Here is a 22,855-nt window from a genome sequence, read left to right as displayed (position 1 = left end):
GGAAGCATTCCCCAAGCCCTCTTAATTTTAGTGCCTTCCCTCTGTTACTTTTTTGCAATTTATCCTATAATAGTTTGCTTTGTATACATTGGCTTGCATGTTGTCTCCCTCATTAGACTGTTAACTCTTTGAGGGTCTTCTGTCTCTTTTTGTACAGTGCTTAGCACAGTGCCTGGCATGTAGTAAGTATTTAATAAATACTGATTAATTGATTCAATGAAGGACTTGACTGAGTTTGAGTTGCTGGCTAGATACTGTGAAGAAAAAACTATTGCCAGCATAAAGTTTCTAAGTCAGGAACATTTGTAAGAAAAGCACATGTCCACAGAAGGCATATAGGTAATACAGGGCATGTTACCAAAAAAGAAATTCCTCCCTCACACAGCCCCACCTTAGAAGCAGATTTTAGCCAATGGCTACCTTAGATCTGTAATTTTGGAACAAATTTATAGGCTATAAATGTATAGGATATATAGGATGGCAGAGTAATTTGCCTAAAGAAAATAAAAAGTCATAGAAGTCATAGCAAGGATCTCCAGTAACTGCAAATGTAGACAGCATCTTCACTAACCTCAAATTCAACTTTCTCATTTATTGTTACTTGCCCATAGTTCCAAGCATCACCATAATTTCCTTCTTTATGAAAAACTGTCTTTTCCACATCATATTTGCTGCTGATATTAATGCTTAAGCGGTAGACATTTTCACCATACATATGATACCTAAGTTAGAGACATAAAATTTTTGTTAACCTTAAAAAAGTGGAAATGGAGCCAAGACAGCAGAGAAAAGGCAGAGACTCATCTGAGCTCTCCCAAATTCCCCTCCAAACAACTTTAAATGCAAATATCATGGAGCCACAGTCAGGATCACATGAGATTTAGCAGCTATCAGTTAAAGGAGCAGAGGGCTTTGAGTATGATATTCCAGAAGGCAAATGAGCTAAGATTACAACCAAGAATCATCTGCCCAGCAAAACTGAGTATAATCCTTCCAGGGGAAAATGAATATTTAATAAAATGGAGAACTTTCAATAACTTCTGATGAAAAGATCAAAGCTGCAAAGAAAATGTGACATTCAAACACAAGACTCAAGAGAAGCGTGAAAAGGTAAACATGAAAGAGAAATCACAAGGGATTCAATAAATTTAAACTGTTTACATTCCTATAAGGGAAGATGATAGTTGTAACTCCTAAGAGCTTTATTATTATTAGGACAGTTAGAAGGATTCTACATAGACAGAGAGTGTGGCAGTGAATTGATTATGTTGGGATGGTATAATAAAAGGATGGCCAAGAAAGAGGGATACCCTGGCAGAAGGGAGAAGAATGGAGAGAATTATCTCATATAAAAGATATGGGCAAAGAAGAGCTTTACAGTGAACAGGAAATGGGGGTAGGTGGGCAACGCTTGAGTCTCTCTCTCCCTCTTATTTAAATTGGTTCAAAGAGGGAAAATATACACACACATATACATATATACACATACACATACACACATTCAATTGGGTATAGGAATCTACCTTACCCAAAAGGAAAGTAGGAGAGGATGATAAAAGGGAGGACGGATAAAGTTAGACAATGGTCACAAAAATTCTGGGGTCAGAATGTTCCTGTGGTAATCCATTGCATTAATGCTAGACAAAACCCCAATTCACAACATTATAAGAGAACATATCTTTGGAGGTAAGATAAGTTTATAAATCTCAAGTATTTCTGCTTAAGATTTCAGAAACAGAGTAGGCAAGTCCTGCTAAATAACTAAACATCAGTTTCTCCAAACACTGTCATACATGTGAATGATAAAATGAGCCACATTTCCTGGTGAAAATTAAGTTATCTGCTCATTGTTGAAGTGTATTAATTTTTTTCAGGGTACTACCTTTCTTTTTTATAAATTACTTTTTCAATGGCTTAGACCACATATGTAAAATTATTTTGGTATTATTATTGTTATTATATTTCCTTATATTATTATTGTATTTCCTTATATTTCTTTCCCGTTGACCTTATGTTACCTTCAAAAAAACCTTTTTTAAGTGAAGGTAGTTATTTAAGCATTTTATATTTTTTCTTTACCACATAAAGTGTTTGTCTTAGCATTGAGGAGCAAAAACTTAACAATATAGCAAATAGAAACCATTCCTTAGCTCTTATTGAACATGTTACTATGAGTCTTAGGATCATTGCTTGTCCTGGAGGGCTTGTTTTACTGTCCATACACTTAACTGTTGCTTAATCAACAAATACATACTATGGGTTTGGGTAGGGCAGGTAGATGGTACATGGCATAGAGCACAGGGCCTGGAGTCAGGAAGACCTGAGTTCAATCTGGCCTCAGACACTAGCTGTGTGACCCTGGGTAAGTCACTTAACCCTGTTTGCTTCAGTTCCTCATCTATAAAATGAGCTGGAGAAGGAAATGGCAAACTATTCCAGTATCTTTGCCAAGAAAACTCCAAATGGGGTCTAGAAGAGTCAAACATGACTGAAACAACTGAACAGCAACCACTGCAATGGGTTTAGGAGTTACAATTTGGAAAACATTCTTAGTGAAACCTCTGAATCAGAACATGCAGAAGGCTTCCTTATTTGCTACAATCTGGATTTAATATTCACATTTTAAATAATGTTGTTTGACTTACCAGAAGCTAAGGCAAACTGGATCTGAGGAGGGAACTAAAGAGAGACTTGAAAGCTGAACTCTTCCTCTTCTCGCTATTGGCCCCGTTGGGGTAGAAATATAAAATCCTGTTTGGAAAAAAAAAAGGTCAATTTGATTTCTAGACTGCTGTTCATCATTTGGAATGCCAAGTAAGTAGTGAGTAGTACAAAATAGAATATAAGACTGTAGGTTGGGCCTGTAAAAATGGTATAAAAAGTGGAAAAGTAATTAAAACTATTAATATTTTTATGATGTCAAGAGAAAATGAAGGCGTTAAGCACTTTGGGATTCTCTTTGGTGAGCTTAAGGGAGGACATGGATGAGATATCAAACAGAATGGGCAGGAATGGATAGGTTGTGATTTGCATAACTGGAGGGAATACTCACACATATGAGATCACAGAGCATTGGAGTATTAAGTACTAGAGATAGCAATAAAAAAAAAAAAAGAAAAGAAAAAGTCCTTAAGCAGCCCCTGTCATCAAGAAGCTTCCAGTCTACTGGAGTGATACAACATACACAAATAAATAAATGCAATGTGATATAAGTAGGAAGAGAAAATATCCATAGCGCCCCTTCTCTGTGAAATAAGGGGAGGTGCCTTCAAGACCTCCAAATACCAAACTTTACCACTATAATTTTGAAGCCTTCAATTTCAATTGGTTTGTTGATGTCCTTTCCATTTACACTGTTGTAATCATTGTGCATATTTTCCTTCTTCTGTATACTTCACTTTGCATCAGTCCATATAAATCTTACCATGCTTCTCTCACATTTATTGTTTCTAATAGCACAATAAAGATTTCATTATATTCATGTACCCTGATTTGTTCAGCATTTTCTAGTTAAGCAAAGGTTCTTAAATTCTATAACAGTGAAAAAAAATTTACCTCATATCATCCTCTTGATTTTTACTTAGCTCCCAAGGAGATCAAAGAAAGAGGAAAAGATCCTATATGTACAAAAATATTTGTAGCGTCTCTGTGGTGGCAAAGAACTGGAAACAAAGTTGGAGCTAAAGGCTAAATAAATTGTAGTCTATTGCCCTCATAGTGGGCCCTAAGTAGTGGTATTGTTGGGTCAAAGGTTATACACTGTTTAGTAACTTTTTGAACATAGTCTCACATTGTTCCGGAATGACTCTTTCAGTTCATAGCTCCACCCAAAGTGCATTAATGGGGCTATTTTCTCTAGGCCCCTCCACCACTTCTTAATTGTTTTTGTCAGCTTTCTCAATTTGATGGATAAGAGGCAGGATCTCACAGTTGTTTTAATTTGCATTTCTCTAAGTATTAATGATTTAGAGTATTTTTTCATGTGGCTATTAAAAAGCTTGTATTTCTTCCCTTGTGAACTGCCTGTTCATAATCTTTGACCATTTATCAATTGGAGAATGGATCTTATTCTTATAAATTTTAATTAGTTCCTTAAATGGCTTAGAAATGAGACCTTTACCAGAGAAACTCATTGCAAAGATTTTTTTCCCACAGTTAATCGTATCTTTTCTAAGCTTAAGTTCGTTGGATTTGTTTGCACAAAAACTCAAAATTTTTGTTATCAAAATTGTGCATTTTACCTTGTGTCATCCTCTTGATCCCTTTTTTGGCCATGAACTTATCCCTAACACATGGATGTGAAAGGTAATTTCTTTGTTGCTTCTCTAATTTGACTATGTGATCTTTTATGTTTAGATAATGTATCCATTTAAAAGTATTGGTCTAAAAATAATTTCTGGCTTACTGCTGTCAAAATTTTCTCTGAAGTTTTTGTCAAATAGAGAGTCCTTAGTAAGTGCAATGCTTACTGGCTACCAGGTTTTACTAGGCTACTAGGCTTGTTTGTCTCATTATATTATGTACCTAATCTATTCCACTAATTGACCTCTCTATTTTTTAACCAGTAGGAAATTTTGTCATTTTCATTGTATTGTCTTGGCCCACCCATGAGCAAATAATATTTCTCCAATTATTTAGATCTGTCTTTATTGTATAAAGAGAGTTTTCTAGCATTATTTCTATAGTTCCTGTGTGCATTTTGTCAGGTGTCTACCAAGTACTTTATACATTCTATAGTTATTTTAAATGGAATTTCTCTTTCCTTATCTTTCTTCTGGGGTTGGTTTATAATTATAGAAATATTGATCATTTGTGTAGATTTATTCTTGTAGATTTATTTCATGTTCTTCAACACTGCCTAAGTTATCGTTTCCATTAATTTTAAAGTTTTTAAAGTTTGTTAACAGGTGTTTTCTAAATATACCATCATATTGTCTACAAAAGTGATACTTTTGTTTCTTTTTTGCCTATGCTTACTACCTTAATTTCTTTCTTTAAAAAATTATTTTATTGCTATAGCTAGCATTTCTAGCACTATTTCAAATGGTGATAGTGACACTGAATGTTATGTTTTACCCTGACGTTACTGGAAAGGCTTCTAGTTTATCCCTCATATAGTATTGGCTCTTGGTTTTAGATATATAATATTTATCATATTAAAGAAGGATCCATTTATTCCTATGTTTTCTAAAGCTTTAACAGAAATTGATGTATTTTGTAAAAAAAAAAGTTTTTTCCATGTCTATTGATATGATCTTGTGATTTTTATTATTTTTATTACTAATATGATTATTTATGTTTATGTCTTTCTTAATATGAAACCACCCCTGCATTCCTGGTATGACTCCAACCTGGTCATAATGTACAAACTTTATTAAATGCTGCTACAGTTTTCTTGCCAATATTTTACTTTTTTTATATCAATGTTCATTAGGTATATTGGTTTATACTTTTCTTTCTGTTTTGACTCTCCTTTATTAAGATATAAAGACCATAACTTTTTTTTCACAGAAAGCGTATTGTAGGATCCCTTCTTTTCCCACTTTTGTATAAAGTTTGTGTAATATTGGAATTAATTGTTCTTTGAATATTTGACAGAATTCACTTGAGAGGCAATATTCTGCTTTTTTTTGTATTTGTTTATGAGGTTTTTATGTCTGAAAATATTTTCAACTTTTGTAAGTATCCCATGGATATTGTACACACACACACACACACACACACACACACACACACTCCTTTCTATTACCATTTAATTATTACGAGATCTATCATATCTGAGTTTTCTAAAATTCTCTTCAGATCCTTAGTTTCTTTGTTGTTTATTTTTTGTTTAGATTTGTCTGTGTCTCAAAGTCATACATGGAAGTCCTCTATCATAGTTTTACTGTCTTTTTCTCCCTATACCGTTTTCTTAGCTTTTCCTTTAATTTTTTTTAGATGCTATGCCGTTCCATACACATATATTAATTTCTTTACCTTTACACAAGCACATACACACACACATACACTCTTTCAAAAGTTAGTTTTATTTTTTTAGGAAGGAGAAAATCTGAAGATGCTACTGTGAATTCAGAATTCACCATTTGAAACATCATTTATAAGAAGGCTTTTAAATTTGTGTTTTAGGAAAATCACTTTGGCAACTGTGTTCAGGATAGATTAAAATGGGGAAAGAATTTGGTCAGTCAATGAGCATTTATTGAATACTTACTGTTTAAGTTGTAAAGACAATTATTTACTTTTTCTTTGGTTAAAGAACTTTCTTTTTCTTATGGTTAAGGATACAGATCAATTATACCTGAAAAATTGCCCAGTGTATGATCATAATCTGGTCCAGTCCCAGGGGGAAAAGAACTTCCTTGAACTCTTTCCCATTCATCATCATCTTCTATATCTTGGATCCAGTAACAAAATCCATCCTCAAAGTCGCAGTTAATTTTGTCATAATCTATGAATAATAAAAATATAGAAAATTTAATGCTGTAGTAATGAGCAAGAGCACATTCTCAAAATCTAAGTGACACTTTAGCATTCAAGGTTTTTCAACTGGCTGTTCTGTACTTTTCTATTGTATTTCTTTTAATTCTGAATCATAGCACCTTGGCTACAGGGATTCTCAGAGGCTAGATGGGAGGAGAAGAATATTTTAGACATGATAGACCATCTACTCAAAGGTACAGAGATGGGAAAATAGAAAGTTGTATAAAGGGAACAGTAAGCTCTGTGATTCTCTCCATTCCGTTCCATGGGAGCAGCTACCAAGTCTACCCAGGTAAATCTCAGACCAACAACCCGAGACCTAATAATACCCCAGCCTCATTTCTGAGCTACAGTTTTTCATCACCAAATCCCTCTTAGGTATTTCTTACTGTTTGAAACTTAGGCATCTCAAAATTAACATGTGCAAATCAGAACTCATTATCTTTCCTCCAAAACCTACTTCATAATTTCTGTCAAGGGCACTATTCCTGTTGCCTAGGTTGACAACTCAACATCATCCTCAATTCCTTACTTTCATCCATTCTCTACTACCTTCTTAGTATTTGTATATTCAACTTAAAATGTACTGGTTTACACATTGATGTGCAGATTTGTAATTTTTCTACTTTTTTTTGAGTCTGTGTTCCATCTTCTACTCAATTATGTTTGTAAGCATTCATTGTAGTCTGCTTCCATGTAATTTCCCACAGCATATAATATGTAACTCTATACCAAGAAGATTCTCAGTAAGTGCAACATTGATTAAAATCCTGCTATGATTTTGTGTTCTAAGTCTCTAGTTCTGTTACTTTTTTTGAATCGTCAAATTAAAGACTTTGCAGCTTTGAAACTTCAAGTGGGAGAGAGAAAGCAATACTTACTGTTGAGTTCACTACTGTTAAATTCAGTATATGTTGCACTAAAGCCAACGTAATCATTTTCATCAGAATCTATAAGAAACTTTACAGTTGCTTGATTAGAAAAAATGTATATTGTTCCTGGATTAGGTCCTGAGAGGGAAGCTAAAAGAGAAAGCAAAAAACTGTTTTAAAAAAGAAAAGCTTACAGTTTTCCCATATGAACTGAAACATTGAATATAGTGGCAATAGGTGTTTTAATGGCATTATTTTTCATGACAAAGATCAGAGAACCACAAAATAACCTGAACACTTTGAGCGTACGTTCGAACTTTAGCTACCTTAAATTTATAAGTACATATTTTTTTCCATCTAAGTATACATTAAGCAAACATTTCCAAAACTGTAAGCTTGCATTACTTGTCCCTTGATGTGTTTTCGCCCTTTAAGTATTATTTGTTAGTGAGAGAGATAGTGTTAAAGACAAAGCAGTGATAATAGATGGTGAGTTTGGAAAGTGCTAATGTACTAATGTACTAATGCAACATTCTATATGGAGTCTTGCCACTAGCCTAGAAAGGTGTTAACAAACTTTAACATTCATAAAAAGGAAAAAAAAAAACGTATTTTGGTAAGGTAGAAAGAATAATTTTGAAACCAAAATGAAAACAAAGGCGGAATGGGGTTTTCTCAAAATATGACATTTCTTTCTGAAAAAGAAACAAATAAATGCTGTTTTTATTTTTTTCATTTACTTGTATTTGTTTTGTTGTTGCTGCTGCTGCCTCAGTAGGATACAAGCTTCTTGGGAGCAGGGACTCTTTCTTTTCTGTCTTTTGTAGCCTTAGTATTTAGCACAATGAATTATCTGGAAAAGCCCAAGTTGACTAGAGTAAAACCAGCTTACAAAATCTTAGACCTATAATATGTGATTTGAATTGTTGTTCAGTTGTTTCAGTCATGTCTGACTCTTTGTGACACCATATGGGGTTTTCTTGGGAATGACACTAGAGTAGTTTACCATGTTCTTCTGTAGCGCATTTTACAAATGATGAAACTGAGGCAAAAAGGGTTAAGTGATTGCCTAGGATCACACAGCTAGTGTCTGAGGACTGATTTGAACTCTGGTCTTCCTGACTTCAGGGCAGCATTCTGCTCATTACCTAGCTGCCCAACAGGTAAACACCCCAGATTACAGATATTTCACCTAATGGATGACCAAAGTGCATATTTTCACCATTAGATAATCATCCTTCCAATTCTATGAGGCTTTTTAGATTATCAAAAAACCTCTTATTAGAATGTAAATTCTCTGCTCGCTAAACAAATTTGTAATTTGGTCTCCTTAAGAGACCTATCTACTTAGGTAGGTTTCCCTTCCTTAGACAGTAGTTTCCAAACTTTATGTAACAACAATCCTCCCTACACTCTTTTCATATAATCTATGAAAATAATTTCCTTAGTTTTCATGTTATTGAAATAATATTAAGAATTTACTACAATTTTATAATAAAAATTCTGATGCAATAAAATATCAAGTTGTCATTATGCTGCACTCGCTTAGCATAGGGACTTGTCACATAGCAGGCACTTAATAAATGCTGTTAACTTAATTTCATAGGGTTTAAAGGACTTTCAAGGTCATCATTTGAGGGAACTGTGGCCTAGAGAAGCAAAGTGATTTGCCCAGAATTTAAACACAGGGCTTCCAATTCTAAATCCAACTCCTTCAATAATAACCCTGGGACCAAAGCATTAGGATTATTGTTCTGACTTGGAATAAAGATCTTTGGAAATCCATGTGGAAGGGTGGCACCAGGGGGCCCACAGATCACAGGCTCCTTAGGCTAGACTTCCAGGGAGCCCCTTCAGGCACTCTGAGCCTCAGCCTCCATTGAGAGGGAGAGGAGGCAGGCTAGAGAACATTGTAGGTCATCTCTTGCAATCTAAGTTTGGCCCTAATAATTAATACCTGAGGCCCAGAGCAATGCCTTAGGCCCAACACTGTTCTTTTAGAAGTAGTTTCCTTGGGTTTGACCAAGTAATTTTGTCTTTAGAGGCTATAAAAATATTGCATATTTTCTTCTATAGCTTTCTTGAAATATGCTATATATATGTATACACACATACATACACATATATATTTCAGATCTTTCTTCTTCCTCTTAGTCCTTACCTCCCCTTCCTGCTCCTCCATCAACAACACCATCTAAAACCATATTAACAATGTTTTAATCAGTAATGTTTTATCAACACAGAGGGTTGCTATGGCTGAAAAAATTAAATGCCTGTTGGCAAAACTTCTAATTAGGACTCTCTCCAAACTTCGATGCTTAGTTGATACATAACAGGCGCTGAAGGGCCTGGACTCCAAGCCATTCCAGCTGAAGGTCTATGAGAACTTGGAGTTTGTTTGCATAGCTAGTAGAAAATTCACACTATCATGAAATATCAGAGTACAAATTTTATGGCAGAGTAGTGGAGCAGGACCATAGTAAAAATATTCATAATACACTGGATTTATAAGCATCATTGTACTTAAGAACCCCACATTTCTCACATTTCTTTTGACTTTTTCAAAATCATATGGTTAATTAGAGGACTCCTCATTTCCACTGTTGCTTTCTATCATCTTTATTACCCCTGACCCTTTGTATCGGTCCTGTATATCAGATTCATTAAATAGTCCTGTGATGTGGGTGGCCTGTTTGAAAGAGAAAGACAAGGGGAAGGTCACTCCTTTTGTTCACAGTTCAGGCTCAGTAGCTAATTAGGGAACTCAGTGATTTCTCATGGCAATCTCCTGAGTCTTTTCATCCTCACACATGGACAGAAGTAAGTTTAGGAACAAGCTGCAAGGTAGCCCTTACAGGTCAATCCACTCACATTACATTAATTTCCTTTAAAATATATTTATGCATTGGTTTTAGCTCAAGGAAAGCATAGCAACACAGTGACAGCTAACTTTTAGCACTTGGGTTCCAAATGTTTTTATTTCATTATAGTTTATCTCTATAATCATACTACATTAGGCTGCAGTTCCAATTTACTTTGCTTTCAATGTGATATAGACTTTAACAGTGTTTGAGTCACATAATTCACAGTGTTTAATCACAGTGTTTAGAGGTAGTGTGGAGTAATGATGTACAGGTCACTATTCTGTGTCTGGTAAATGGATCACTCAGAGCCAAAGAGTTCAAATAAATGGGCTTTCTTTTTGTGTTGTTGTTGCTTTTACTAAAAACATTCCAATATCCTCAGAAAAAAAGCACTTCCAAATGCAATTAAAAGTAGTTCAGGAAACTAAAAAGTGATGAAAAGCCTCAAGCAAGGCAGTTAAAAGCAGTTGACATAGGGCCTTAGTAGTTCCTAGCCTTATTCTTAAAAAAATCTTAAAAAAAATACTCCAAATTGCCCATAGTTGGGTTTCAGTCAAAGTTAACCCGCCCCAGGGATGCACCATTATTCCTTGTTCATGACAGACCTGATTGGTAAGGTCGTTGAACTTTCTTCTTCCTGAAGAAGTAATTGGTAATTTCAGACTTTCCCCCACCCTTATTTTTCCTGTTGCTCACTTTCTGACTCCTTCCTCTTGGATAAAGTTTCCTTGGGGACTGATTCTCAAAGCCTCCTCCCACGATGGGCAATTCACAGTTCACCAGACTAAATGTCTGCCTCAAGGGACTTTTGACCAGACAAAACTGGCCCTGACTAGATTTTGGGCTCTTTCTCTCAGGCTTAGTGGATTGCCATGCAGCCCCCCACAAATGATGCCCTGTTTTATTTGCTGCAACATTCTCTGGTCCAGCAGTATAGAGCACTGCCACCCTGGTGCTATTCTAGCTCGGGTTGATTTTTGTCATTTGGGGTTTAGATCTTCAAGGCTGGGGCTGTGGGGTTGAAATAGTGGGTTGAACTGTATTTCAATCCCAGATACAAGTTCTGCTCCTTTCCCTCTTTTCCTGTGCTCTCCTGCAGATGGCTTTTGCAGCACAGAATATTGCTGTGGCATTGGGTATTGAGGCCTTAGCAAATTTGTGCAGTTTGAAGCTTGGATCTCCATAACAATGCAAAGAGAGAAAGAGAAAAACAGTGCGGAGTTGCCTTCTGGTGCAAACCCAAGGGATTGGTTTGGCTAGTGAGACTTGTTGCCAATAGCATGGTGGGAAGTGGGTTGGTGGGACATGGGCTGCTGCGTGAGTTCATTAGATGTCAATTCATGGAGTTTTAGAAATCTTCTTTTGGGTTTCTGGTGTCTTAGACCATGAAGACATTTGAAGTTAATTTATCTTTGGCATATGTAAAATTTCTGTTTTGGAGAGGTTTGAGAGGTTGTGAGGATCAGAGAAAGTGTGTAGCCCTCCATCTTGCTGATCACATGACCTGGAGGTTAAGTGATTCTTAAGGTATGGTTCAATTTCTTTTCAAATGCAGAGCCATAGAATATTAGAATTGGAAGAGTCTTGAAAGCTATCTAGTCCAATCTCTCACCCAATGCTGAAATCTCCTTGATAGAACCTTTGAGAGCTAATCATTCAATCTCTGCTTGAACAACACTAGTGGTAAAGAGCACATTAATTTCCAAGACAGCTTGTTCCATTGCTGACAACTCAAATAGTTAGATACCTCTTCCCATTGAAATTGTATTTCATGGGTACTAAAAGAGTTAAAAAGAAACCAAGTTGGTAATAAACTTGGGAATAATTATATTATTTTACAAATTCTTGACAACTTCAAATATTTAATAATATTAGTTTATGAATAATAGCAATTCTCTGAATTAAAAGTGACTGTATAAAAATTGATTCCTTTGATTTAAACTATAGACAAATTATTTTATTCCTTTAAATGACCAGAAGTACCATAAAAATACAGAATCTAATAAAAAGGCTAAAAGTAATATGGTAATATTAAAATGTTTCATTCATCTCAATGATAGATTTGGATATAGTACCAACTTACCTCTTAAAATTTTGTTTGGTCCTGTGCCTTCATAAATTTCTAATATGTCTGAGTAATGTGTATCAAAATTACTGAAATTCAGCTTAATGGAAAAGCCTTGTTGCACACTAAATAAGAAAGAGGAATAGATTATTATATTCTCTCAAGGGTTTTCACAATTTACAATGTATGGTAGGTTTGAATTTGTCATCTTATGTGGGATATTTGGGTTAGATTTTGGAAATATGAATCTCAACATCATGCTAATATTAGTATATTTTGAATAAAACATTTTTTCAGCAAAACAGAGTTTAAAATATAAACATTATAGAGTTACATATATTCATATTTACTTAAAAACATTCAAACAACAAGCATTTATTAAGCACCTTGATAGCCCAGGCATTGATTGTGCTAGGCACCGGGGATATAAAAACAGATCCAGGCTACAGTCCAAATGGAATACTGTTTCCCTGTAGATAATGTGGTCTTCAAGATGTTCCTGATTGCATCAAGGCCCAGAATACGGCAGTACTACATTATAACAGTGATCTGTAATCACTCAGAACAGTTTGTTCTAACTGTTTAAGTAGGGGGAAAAATTAAGAGAATGAAGAACATTTATTGTCCAGATTCATATGCAATTTGATGAATAACCTATCAAACTCATTGATCAGTTGGAAAGATACTGTAAATGTTCCTTGATCTGGGCCCAGAATTCAACGTGAACAGGATGAGAGCTGGCTATATTGTCTTTGAGAAATTGTGCAGTTCTGCTAATGACCTTAAACTCCTCCGTGAAATAATGACCCATCTTTTTTTTTCTTTTAATGCCAAATATTCTTCTTGAGATTCATGGAACAGTACAGTTTCTAAAGCATTTTAGCTTAGAACCACCCAAAGGTCAATGGAGGTGAACCTGGGCAGGTACATTACAAACAAGAACTTACATGAAATATTGGTATAAAGAATGTAACCAAAGAAATTAATATTGAAAATAAATGATCCAGTCATATAGGAAGACTGGGAGGTAACTAATGACAGGCTATATAATCCATTTGAATATTTCTGATGTCAAGAGAATGTGAGAAATACCTGCAGCTCTTGGGTGGATGCCCTGTTTTAGAACCATGAGAGGACATGTATGGGAGTATTATGGTATAGAGAGATTTGAATGGGCTGCAATCTGCATCACTGAAAAAATATCAACAATGATGAGATTATAGATGACTTAGAGTATTTCTGCTGACATTTTGAAAAAAAGAATAGGGTACTATTTTCCACAGCAAAACTGCAATAGCCATTTACAAACAACAATTAAGTCAAGTTCATTGAATATATGCAGCACCTGCTAAGATACATATATGAATGAATCAGTTCTATGGGTATTCATCAAATTACATATCATAGCTTGGACAATATATGTTTTTATTCACTTGATTTTTCCTGTTTGTATAGATTGGATGGGCTCTTTTGAGTTATTATTCACCTTGCTGATGAAGTTCTGCAATGTTATGAGGCTTAGAATGTCGTCTGCAAATAGGAGGATCAGCTGGATATTCAGAACCTATAGCGAATCCCTCTACTGTCTGAATTTGATCATATTTCATCTTAGTGGCAACCCCTTTATGCAAGCTTTTCTCCCTGTTTTATACTCATTTGATATTAATAATCAGAGTTTCATTGAACAAAACCACTTATATCTTTCAAGAAATATTAAATTATTTTGACATATGCTTAGCAGATACATTGTTGGAGGAAAACTTTTAAGATAGCATGTTGCTGTACTGAATCCATTTTTTTATAGGGAAAGATGACAAACATGCTAAGATCTTGTATTCTTACCACCTCAGTCAATTGTGTGACTATAAAGAAGAAAGCTTTCATAGAATATCACCTGTGAATATCTGTCTGTACTTTTCTCATATTTTCATCAAGGGCGCACTCCTTATGTACATAGATTATTCTTAAGTTAGGTTGGAGTTACTCAACGTATGTTACATATTTCTATTCTTTCTAATTTGGTATTGATTTTTATTTTTGTTCTGAAAAAGTTATGGCTTTGGCTCTATATAGACAGCTGATTCGGAAATAAATCATCTTTTTAACCAGCCATCTCCTGACAGTTAAAATACAATTTAAGGAAAAATTCCTAACCACTGGCCTTCCTAACAATTAGAATTAACTAAAAACAGAATGGCCTGGGGACAGCTAGGTGGCACAGTGGATAGAGCACTGGCCTGAAGTCAGGAGGACCTGAGTTCTAATTTGGCCTCATGACAAACACTTGACACTTACTAGCTGTGTGAACCTAGGCAAGTCACTTAACCTCAATTGCCTAAAAATAAAAAAATAAAGAATAAAAAAACAGAATGGCCTTCCTCAAGAGGTCATGGCTTCACCTTCACTTGAGGCCTTCAAGGTCATGTAATATGACCACTTGCAAGGTATGTTGTAGAGAGGATTCTTGACCAGGTTGTACTAACTGGTCTCTGAGGTACTTTCCTACTACGTGATCCTGTGATAAGCAATTGATTTTTTTATAATGTTATTCAATGCTCACTAGGACCTTGTCACTTTCTTTCTGAGGAGAGATAAGGAAATGAGAGATAGTCACAAGGCTTTTAAATAGGTAGGTAATATTTGGCTTCTCATATTTCATTTCCTTTTTTCTGAGACTGCGTCTCTCCACTTTGTATCTGCTGCCCTGCCTGGTTTTAACGAGGGGACAGGACAAATGCTCCCACACTACTACCCCCGTGTCCCCGTGTCTTCCGAACTCTTCCCCGCCACCTTTAGTGTGCTGTCTAGCCTTTTAGGTTATAAGCTTGTTGAGGGCAGGGACTGTTTTAATTTTTACTAATTGTATCCCCAGAGCTTAACCACAATGCCTGGCATGTTGTGGGTACTTAATGAACATTTATTGGACTGGATTATTGGATTGGTCTCCTTGTTTCAGAGAGACAGGCTGCAAGTGCAGTGGTCACTCACAGGTCTAATCCCGAAGCTGACTGGCATGGAAGCTGCGTCTTGTTTCTGACCTGGGTCAATTTGCCCCTCTTCAGGCAGACTGGGGGCACCCCACTTCTGGGAGCTCGCTGTATTGGTGACAGAGTGTACACCTAATTGGCTTTAGTCCTGCTGCACCTCTGAACTCAGCAACTTAAATGATCTACCAGGCTCAGTCTCCCCAGTAGCAGGAATCATAGGAGTGTACCACCACACATAGCGTTATTTCTTACTTGAACCACATTTTCCAACATATTTTTCACTGTTCCCTATACTCACCTTTACATTGAAGTCACTAAGTATTAAAGTATATGTCGATTTAATGTAGACGGTTTTATCCAGTTCTTCACAAAATTTTCTATCTGTTCATCATCCTCATTCTCTGTATTCTGTAATCTATGTTGGCATTTAATTTGCAATTATCTTAAACTTAATATAATAAAAATATAATAATAATAAATTATCTTAAAACAGTTTGCAAAATGTTTATCATGTGTATTGTAGCACGTGACAACCATGTACCCCCATTAAAATGGTATTTTTTAAAAACATCTCTCTGATGTAATAAAAACAACTGCAGCAATTGTCTTATTTTCTTCTCTAAGAAGAACCTGTGAACTATTTTTCTATTTAGTTGCAACTTCTTTTTTGCCCACTGTTTTTTGTTACTATTCTGTTCCTCCACTTGTATGTCCACTTGTTGGTCAATGGAAAAGAACCTCCCTTTTAGAATACCAATAGCTCAGGTAACATTTAGAGATGGTTAAAAAAATTGTGCAATTCTTAGTATACTCTGCTCTGTTTTCTCTCACTCTGGTACTATCACTGCAGAAGCAGAAAGGAACTGCACAGGACTATTTTATATTTCTTTGTTTCATGGGTTGCCATGGCCAATTCATTGCTACCAAACTACTGGTGACGAGCTTGTAGTGAGGCTGGCATTAGGAAAACAGAAATAGTCTGTTCCTAGGACCATAACTGAAGTCAGTTCAGCATGGTAAAAATATGCCAGAACTTTTGTTTCACTGGCATAAAATCTGAGAACCTGAGATCATCACCATACATTAGGAAGCATTTTATTTTGAATTAATGAGTTATATTTCTGTAAGAATCCATCTGGCAGATTGTTTTCTGTTGCGTATTTGTTGAGACTAAGGCAGTTTATCATAATGGTCTATTCATCCATGATAGTTGTTAAGCACTGAATAAGTAGATCAAATAGAAAACTAGTTAATCTAATTTTCTTATTGAAATAAAAAAGAATAAAGTAAGCCATTTCTCCTTAAGTTATTTTGGTTATGCAATTTGGCAGCCCAATTAATAGTTTGGATCTCATTGTATATGAATGGCTGAATTGATTGAGAGTCAAAATATACATGTTGAAAAAGGTTTTTAGCCATTAAACTACTATAAATGGGTCATTGTATTAGACACCTTTCAAATTCAAGCTACTATAAACAGAGATACTAGATGAATACCAAGGTCTTTACCTTCAGAATATCTGATATTCTCTTAAAATGGTAATAGAAGAGGAGAGACAAATAAGATAGGTTTCTTTCTTAGGCACACTGGATTAATTACAAAGAGCAGAATACTTATTTTAAGTGTTAGAAGCAAGAATAAAATTTGCAGGAATAGGATTCATTTCCATTGAAAATGGGAATATAACATAAATGAGTAACATTATGCCAGAAATAGTTTTCATTATTTAAGAGAAGAAGTAGTAATATTATATTACACACCGTATAATCCACTGGCAAAAGGTATTTGAGTCATGAGGTTTTGGATAATTAAGTGAATGAAAATATCCGGTAGAACCAGTCAACATAAAATTGCCATCACAAGCTGTAGCTGCAAAAAGGAAGTAGTTAATATCTGTCAGTCATGTCTGGAAATACCTCCCAAAGTTTTAAATTATTTTGATTTCACTAATTAGATTTTGGTCTCCTTCAGAGCAGTGCTATGTCTATTTTTAGTATGCGCTAGTGGCTTACTGAATAAAGCACTGGGCCCACAGTCAAAAAGACTTGAGTTCAAATCTGGCTTCAAACATTGTATGACCCTGAGCAACCTCTCTCTGCCTCAGTTTTTTCAACTGTAAAATGGGGATCATTATAGCACCAACTTCCCAGGATTGAGATAATATTTGTAAAGTGCTTAGCTCAGTGCTTGGCATATAGTAGGTGCTTAATAAATGTTTGTTTCCTTCCTGTCAGCCTCTAGATGAATCCATCTTCTGGGGTAGGGAACCACATGTGGCCCTCTAGATCCTTGGGTGCAACCTTTTGACTGACTCCAAGTTTTACCGTACAAATTCTTTTATTAAGGGGATTTGTTCTGTGAAGTTTGGATTTAGTCAAAGGGCTGTACTTGAGGACCTAGAGGGCCATATGTGGCCTTGAGGCTGCAGATTCCCCTCCCCTGAACTTCTTTTCACCATGTTAGCCTTTCTGCTAGTCATCTACACAAAACCTGTCTATTTTGTGGCTATTGATATTCTATGCACCCTTCAAGTACCATTTCGAGTCATATAACCTAAAACCTTTCTCTAGGTATACTAGCTAGAAGTGAACTCTTTGACAAAATTTATTTTCTGTGTTACTAAAATGGCATTTATTTCCTGTCTTTCATTGTTAGTTAACTTTTCATGTGTAGGTAGGTATTGTTCTACAACCACACTACAAACTCCTTGAGGAAAAGTATTGTCTATTATATTCCTTTGTATTAAGTTTATCATGTAGCATGGCATCTTATACAACATGTTTCAATGCAAGGTTGTCCTCCCAATGCACAGTTATATCAATGTGTATTTATTAATATATATATATATATATATATATATATATATATGTGTGTGTATGTATATATATGTGTATATATATTTGTGTATGTATGTATGTGTGTGTATATATATATATACACACCCACACACATATATATGTATACACACATATATAATTTGTTCTTCTCAAGAATCTAAACTATCTCACAATTCTTCTTGACCTTCTTATTTGGAACATCTTCTGCTTCCTTTCTTTTATGAGTCTCATTCTGCTGATCCTATAGGGCTCATACTTTAAATTTTGTGAATGGAAATTGGGAAGTACCAAATACCAAACCAAGATCATCTAAGTGGGGTTGATAAACTAGAAGAGGAAGAAGTCCCTAAAGAAAATCTGGGTCATTCATGTTGAGTTAGCTTCTGACAAAATGATTAGATTGTATGTTTAAATAAAGCTACTAGTTTTATTACAATGTTTTTTTTTAATTTTAGTCACTACAACACATGAAAACCATATACTAATCCATTTAGACCTTGAGATCTCTGTCATTGCAGGGAGCACCTGCCCCCACATCATCAATCCCTCAAGTATTGAAATACTTACAAGAACAGAGTGAGCCTAAATAAAATCAATTGGTAGGACATTAAATAAATATAACTTTCTACTTAAATCCTTTTATCTTGTGTGTGTGTGTGTGTGTGTGTGTGTGTGTGTGTGTAAGCACTTTTACAGATTATTTATGATGCAGGGGATGAGAATATCATGGAAAATGTGTGTGGAATCAGTATAAAGTTTTCAAGTTTAATTATTTTGAAAAGTGATTTCAAGGTTGATCTACTCCTAGTTATCACCTGTCTATCCATTTCAGAAGTGAAATCAATAGCTCAGATAATATTTATGAAATTGATACAATAGTACCTATTTACAACATTCATATTGAAGTAATTAATATCCATCTTATATAGTTCAATCAAACTTTTATTTTAAGAAGTTATTATGTTATTGGGAGTAATAGATAGCATTCTTATCAACTTTGATGATGATTCTGGCTTAAAATAATAACTAAGGCATTGGATGACCAAATCAGGTCATCCAGGTCAACCAGAAAAGATTTTGATATTAATTAAGTAGGGGGAAATGTGAAGTTTTATATTAAAGTTCAAGAAATCAACTTCACAAATACAAGATGAGGGAGACATGGTTAAACAGTAGTTTGTTTGAAGAAGAAAAAATATTTCAAACAGTCAAAATTAAGCTATTCAAATATTATAGAGCCACAGTCAGGATCACATAAGATCCAGCAGCTACCATGATAAAGCAGAGGAGGGCTTAGAATATGATATTCTGGAAGGCAAAGAAGCATGTGTATATTATGTTATGGTTGCAAAAGAAAAATGGATATGTGAGAAAAAGGGATACAACTGCAGGAGGAGGAGGGGAGAGGAAGATTGGGGAAAATTACTTCACAAAAAAGAGGCACACAAGGAACAATTTTTACAATGGAGTGGAAAATATGGGTAGGAGAAAGTGAGCAATGTTTGAACCTCATTCTCATCTGTACTAGTTCAAAGAGGAAAAAACATACACTCAGTTGAGCATAAAAATTCATCTTACCCAACAGGGAAGAAGGAGGGGAAAGCTTTATCTGTGATGAAAATAAAACAGAATCCTTCCTAATAAGATCAGGGGTAAAGCAAAGATGTCTATTATCACCATTATTATGCAGTATTGTACTAGAAATGCTAGCTATAGCAATAAGATAAGAAAAAGAAACTGAAGGAATCAGAATACACAATGAGGAAGCGAAAGTATCATTCTTTGCAGATGATATGGTGGTATACTTAGAAAACCCTAGAAAATCAACTAAAAAACTTGCTAAAATAATTAACAACTTTAGCAAAGTTGCAGGATATAAAATAAACCCTCATAAATTATCAGCATTTCTATACACTACCTACAAAGCCCAGCAGGAGGAGACAGAAAGAGAAATTCCACTTAAAATAACTGCAGACAACATAAAATACCTGGAAGTCTACCCGCCAAAATACATGTAGGAACTATATGGACATAATTGCAAAACACTTTTCACACAAATAAAGACAGATCTAAACAAATGGAAAAATATTAATTGCTCATGGGTAAGCTGAGCCAATGTAATAAAAATGACAATTTTATGTGAATTATTTTATTTATTCAGTGCCACACCAATCAAACTACTAAAGAATTATTTTGTAGATCCAGAAAAACTAATAAAAGTCAACTGGAAGAACAAAAGCTGAAGAATATCAAAGGAATCAATGAAAAAAAAATGAAGGAAAGTGGCCTAGATATACTAGATTTCAAAATACACGATAAACTCATAGTCATCAAAACAAGCTGGTACTAGATAGGAAATACAGTGGTGAATCAATGGACTAAGATTATGTACACAATACATAGTAGTAAAATCCAAAGATCCAAGCTTCGGGGACAAGAACTTACTTTTTGACAAAAACTTCTGGGAAAATTAGAAAGTCGCTTGGAAGAAACTAAGAATAGACCAGCATTTCACACTGTATACTAAGGTCAAAATGTGTACATGATTGAGTCATAAAGAGTGATATCATAAGCAAATTAGAGGAACATGGGAAAATTTATCTGTCAGATCTACAGATAAGAGAAGAGTTCATGAATAAACAAGAGATACAGAAGATAATGGGAAGTAAAGTGGATAATTTTGATTCCATGAAATTAAACTCTTTACATGAACAAAACCAATAAAACCAAAATTAAAAGAAAAGCAGGAAACTGGGGGAAAATTCACAGCAAGTTTCTCTGATAAAGAGGCATTTGGTGGCTCAGTGGATAGAGTACTGAACCTAGAGTCAGGAAGACCTATGTTCTAATCCAGCCTCAGATACTTTCTAGCTGTGCGACCCTGGGCAAGTCACTTAACTCCTGACTGCCTGATAAAAGGATCCACTAGAGAAGGAAATACCAAACCACTCCAATATTTTTGCCAATAAAACCCCATGGATAGTTGGTCCACAGGGTCAGGAAGAGCCAGACACAACTAATTGACTGAACAACAATAACAACAAATTTCTCTGATAAAAGTCACATTTCTCATATATATACAGAATTGAGCCACCTTTATAAAAATAAGAGCCATTTCCTAATTGACAAAAGGTCAAAGGATATGAACAGGTAGTTTTCAGAAAAAGAACTCAAAGCTATCTACCTTTCTATGAAAAATGCTCTAAATCACTAATGATTAAAGAAATGCAAAGTAAAACAACCCCATGTATCATCTCATACCTATCAGAATGGCTAACATGACAGAAAAGGAAAATGAAAAATGCTGAAGAGATTGTGGAAAAACAGAGACACTAATACAGTTGATAGAGTTGTGAATCAATCTAATCATTCTGGAGCACAATCAAGGGGCTACAAAACTGTACATACTCTTTGACCCAGAATACCACTAGTCAGTCTGTGTCCCAAAGAGTTCAAAGAAAAAGGGAAAAATCTATTTATAGAAAAATAGTTATGGCTGCTCTTTTTTGTGATAGAAAAGATTTGGAATTTGAGGGGCTGCCCATCAATTGGAGAATGACTGAACAAGTTGTGGTATATGATTTTGATGGAAAACTATTGTGCCATAAGAAATGACAAGGGGGATAGCTCTAAAAAAATCTGGGAAGACTTATATGAATTGATACAGAGTGAAGTAAACAGAAACTGGAGATCATCGTACACAGTCACAGCAATTATTATACTTCGTTCTTCCACAGCTACTCTGATCAGTACAATAATCCAAGAAAATTCCTAAAGATTCATGATACAAAATGTTATCTACTTCCAGAAAGAGAACTGATGAACTGCTAATTGAAGTATAATTTTTTTCACTTTCTTTATTTTTCTTGTTTGTGTGTGTGTGCAACATGGCTAATATGAAAACTTTTTGCATAATTTCACATTGTTATCATACAGCTTGCCTTTGCAATAGGTGGGGAAGGGGATAGAGAGAGGGAGAGAATTTGGAAGTAGAAACTTTTTAAAACAAAATGTTACCTATAAATAAGTAATACATTTTTAAAAGAAAATAAATGAAAGACTGGGAATGACTGAATGGAAAATCTGTTGGAAGAGATGGGATGGAATGGGATTTCTTGAATAAGTAGTAGGGTTAACCTTAGTAAGGAGTAAAACCATTTCATTATGTGAGACAAAGGTGAAGGAGGAGAAAGTGGCAGAAGGCAACTGAGTGATAGGAAATGAGGAAGAGAGAAAAGGGTGCTCATGATGAATAGCCTCCAATTTTCTGTAAAAATATGAGGCAAATTCTCTGCTGAGGGGGAACTATGAGAGGGGCCGACTGGAGGCTTGAGGGGGGATGTAAAAATTTAGAAAAGCTGTTGTGGAGAGTGGGGTAGTGAGTTATTAAGGGATGTATAATAGGGTTGCTTAGCAGCAGTGAGGGCCCAATGGAGGTTATATAATATAAATTTGTAGTGGACCTAGTACGAATGGTTGCATGAATTTCTCCACTTTGGTATAATAGCATGTGTTTGGAGTCAAGACAATGAATGATGGAAGTGATCCAAGGCGGAGGTTTGGCTGGGCATAATAAGTGATATAAGAGGGCTAGGGATTTCAGGGTATATGGGGAGCATATAGGGATGAGTAAAGTATAAGAAGACTGAAAAGTTAGGAAGCTGATTACAAAAGGCTTCAAATATCAAGTAGAAGGTTTCGTGTTTGATTCTGGAGGTAATTTGGAGCCACTGAATTTTACTGAGT

The 22,855-nt window shown here is 35.1% G+C and overlaps 1 protein-coding gene across 1 annotated transcript in view; it reads right to left on the bottom strand.

Annotated features, from left to right (window-relative positions):
* The window catches only part of TMPRSS15 (transmembrane serine protease 15), a 132,358-nt gene that overhangs the window by 61,706 nt on the left and 47,797 nt on the right, over window positions 1–22,855 (bottom strand). Inside the window, exons 7-12 of the mRNA XM_020996038.1 lie at window positions 17,033–17,141; window positions 12,303–12,409; window positions 7,365–7,505; window positions 6,302–6,451; window positions 2,646–2,751; window positions 572–722 (exon numbers count right to left, since the gene is read on the bottom strand). Of these exons, the coding sequence (XP_020851697.1) occupies window positions 572–722; window positions 2,646–2,751; window positions 6,302–6,451; window positions 7,365–7,505; window positions 12,303–12,409; window positions 17,033–17,141 (764 nt within the window). The remainder of the gene's footprint in view (window positions 1–571; window positions 723–2,645; window positions 2,752–6,301; window positions 6,452–7,364; window positions 7,506–12,302; window positions 12,410–17,032; window positions 17,142–22,855) is intronic.

This window comes from Phascolarctos cinereus, unplaced genomic scaffold, assembly GCF_003287225.1.
Source record: "Phascolarctos cinereus isolate Bilbo 61053 unplaced genomic scaffold, phaCin_HiC Scaffold_726;HRSCAF=1367, whole genome shotgun sequence".
In the NCBI taxonomy this organism is placed as follows: domain Eukaryota; kingdom Metazoa; phylum Chordata; class Mammalia; order Diprotodontia; family Phascolarctidae; genus Phascolarctos; species Phascolarctos cinereus.
Note: the sequence above shows the minus strand (reverse complement) of the source record. Positions and strands in the feature narration are given on the sequence as shown.